Raw genomic sequence first — 3,304 nt, 5'->3', positions numbered from 1 at the left:
GTTTGGACATTAATACAATTTGAAGCTGTTCTTGAATTTTTGTGAGTGATTTGAAGTGAAAATTTCGAAAATTATTTTTTTTTGACTTTTTCAAATTTTTGAAAAATTTCGAAATCGGAAATCCATCTTCAAGTGAAATTTGAAATTTTCATAGCCAAACACTGATTCCGAAAAAAGTAAAGAAATTTCGAATAAAAGTGAAATATTTTTTATGGACAAATGGGCCCTAAAAGTTCTTCTAAATATATTTTTCTCAAATGTATTCTTCAGAAAAGTACTTCTGAGAAAAAACTTTTTTTTTTTGTGCTTCTCAAAAACTGCTTATGTTTCTACTCATAAGCTTTTCTTTTCCTTCTAAAATCTTGGCCAAACACCTTAACTTTAAAAAAGCCTTTCTGGCCAAAAAAACACTTAGCCAAAAAAAAAAAAAATTTTTGGCCAAAATGAAGCTTGGCCAAACATGTTATAAGTTCTATGCATCGGTTAATTAACATATAATCTCTATGACAAGAACCTGATAAAAATGATAACTCACCAAATAGTATAGATTAAATTATACGAGTATCCTATAAAATCTTAATTATGTACTGTTAGTAGCGAAACAGAATTTTCATCAAAAAGATTCAAAAAATAAAAATTAAAAACACTTGAAGAAGTTAAGGAGATTCAATATATATATATATATATATATGAAATAAAATGTAACCTAATATACATAGTGTAATTTTCGACGAAGGGGTCACCTAGCTCCGCTCCTATGCACAGTATATATAACTCAAATCCAAATTGTCAGATAATAATTACCTTTAGAAGCGGCATAGATGGACGCAAAGGGTATGACAATCACCCCAGCAACTGAAGAGGTAAACACTATACTTCCATTTCCAGAAGCCTTTAAAAAGGGGTGAGCAAGTTGACATAGGTGGTAAGAAGCCTCAAAATTGGTACCCATTATAATTGAATAATCTTCTGCAGTAAAATTTGTAGCTTCTTTTGGTATTGATGTGCCTGCATTATTTACCTGAACCAAAAAAGGCAAGTTACTTCTTTTATGAAGATAAATAGGATCGGGGGCGGAGCTAGATAGGCAGAAGGGGGTTTGGCTGAACTCCTTTATTCAAAAATTATATTGTGTATATAAAATTAACTTTTTTTATATATATAAAATTGAATATTGAATCCTTTTAGTTTCTTTACGTGTTTACTTTCTTTTTATTTTTTGAATCTTCTTGAGAAATATTTTGCTTCAGCTGCTGACACGAATGGACATATGCTTTTAAGGGACAGAAATAGTGCGTATTAGACACATATCCCGAAACTTGTACTCTGTAAAAGATTAACTGCGTTGGAGAGGTGTGTCAAAGAAATTTGACCTCAAACTAAGGGAGCAAACTATATATTCCTCCTAAGCTTGTCCGGATGGTTATCGTATTTTATTGCATTGTATTGTAATGTATTATTTTGATGAATATAATATTTTGATAAATTATATCGTTGCCGACGCATGATGTTATGTACCAACAATATGAAGAATAAACTTGCAGTATTATAAATAAAAATAGAGTACGAGATAGAATTATTATATAAATAGGTAAGGTAAAGAATAAAATAAGATTAATTAAATTAAAGAAGGGCAAGTTGAGAGGAAAAATAAGGTAATGACACGGCCACACCAAATCAGTCATTACATAAAGTGACACTTTTTGTTGTTATGTATCGAAGAATGTAACGATACGATACAATAAAATTTAAGTAACAATTTAAAACAAACATTGTATTTAAATTAACAACAGGATGCAATATAGTACGGTATCAACCATCCAAACCAGATGTAACTTAAAACTTACAAGTATATTGAGCTTCCCATTGAAACAACTAGTGACTGATTCAATAAGCTTTTCTCGTTCAGATCTCGATGACAAATCACATACAGATCCTGATACTTTCAACCCCTTGCCCTTCCATTTCTCAAGGCACTGATCTAGATCATTTTGTTTACGTGAACAAGTATAGACCTCTGCTCCAAAATTCACCAACTCTTCTACTACAGCATAACTAATACATATAAAAGAGAGAATTTCCAGATCAGAAAGTTAAAAAATGGAAGAAATCAACAAATTAAATTGTGACTCTTTGTAGTACTAGTTAGTAAAAGATAGCCTGGTGCACAGAGTAATCCGCGTTCACGCATAGTCCGGGGAAGGGCCGCACTCAAGTAGTGGCAGGGTAACATTTCCGCTAAGGAGGTTCAAAAAAGTAAAAAATTAAAAGAAACTGCGGCCAAGGGAAATTGAACTAACAACCTCATAGAAGTTTGAGCCCCCTTAACCATTAAGCTATGCTTTTAGGTTGTGTTCAAAGGATTCAAAATATAATATATAAAGGTACAAAACAGATTTTGCCTTATAGATATATAGTATATTTTTTTGGCGAATGGGGTTCCGACGAACCCCCTTCTGCCTCCTTAAATCCATCCCTATATTCAAGAGGGTGTGATATTGCCAGCCTACCAAGATGCAAGCATCAGTGGCTAATTCCATGGTTCGAACCTGTGACCTATACGTCATATGGAGACAACTTGACCGTTGCTCCAAGACTCCAGCTTACACTGGTGCAAGTATTCCACGGCTCGAACCCGTAACCTAAGTGACCTATATGTCACACGGAGACAACTTGACCGTTGCTCCAAGACGCTCTCGATAGTACTAGTTAGTAACAGGTTAATTACCCGATGCCACGAGTACCGCCAGTAACAAGTGCAGTCATGCCTCTGAGAGACCATCTTCTATCACCACCACAAACTTCTGTTTCAGCCATAATCGAAGATCTTGATCTGTTCAGCTTTGTGACTCTGTCAGATCCTTTATTTTAGGTGCACAGAACGGCACATGCAATAACAATAAAAAAAAATGAGTTTTATGCTTAACTGTTACGTGTTTAGATCTTATAAAAAATTAGAGATCATGATTCATGTACATGGCAAAGCCACGCAAGTTGTGCGTAACCATTCATAGAAGATGTGGCCATTTCCAGAGAAGAAAGCGGTCTGGCTATGCGTTGATGTGACTATCGATAAATTTTTATGACTCGTTTTAGAACTATAATATTCCCGTCAGTCAATTTATTCATCTGTAATTTTTGGAGATAGTGGAATTCATGCAAATAATGTTAGGCATATTCGAAAGTGATTACTTTTTTTTTCTCCTCAAAAGCCTAGTTGAGGTGGAGGGAGGTTTGGCAGTACCCCTGTAGATTAGTAACCCAAAAAGTATATATTTGAGAGGGGGACATTTTGCCTAACCTT

At 34.2% G+C, this 3,304-nt stretch overlaps 1 protein-coding gene across 1 annotated transcript in view; it reads right to left on the bottom strand.

The window, feature by feature from the left end:
* LOC109207232 (tropinone reductase homolog) overlaps nt 1-3,053 on the bottom strand; it is a 5,412-nt gene extending 2,359 nt beyond the window's left edge. Inside the window, exons 1-3 of the mRNA XM_019370114.1 lie at nt 2,729-3,053; nt 1,848-2,055; nt 805-1,021 (exon numbers count right to left, since the gene is read on the bottom strand). Of these exons, the coding sequence (XP_019225659.1) occupies nt 805-1,021; nt 1,848-2,055; nt 2,729-2,817 (514 nt within the window). The 5' untranslated portion in view covers nt 2,818-3,053. The remainder of the gene's footprint in view (nt 1-804; nt 1,022-1,847; nt 2,056-2,728) is intronic.
* Between the last annotated feature and the right edge of the window lie 251 nt (nt 3,054-3,304).

Source organism: Nicotiana attenuata, unplaced genomic scaffold, assembly GCF_001879085.1.
Source record: "Nicotiana attenuata strain UT unplaced genomic scaffold, NIATTr2, whole genome shotgun sequence".
NCBI classification, from domain to species: Eukaryota; Viridiplantae; Streptophyta; class Magnoliopsida; order Solanales; family Solanaceae; genus Nicotiana; species Nicotiana attenuata.
This window is presented reverse-complemented; position numbering and strand designations above follow the sequence as displayed.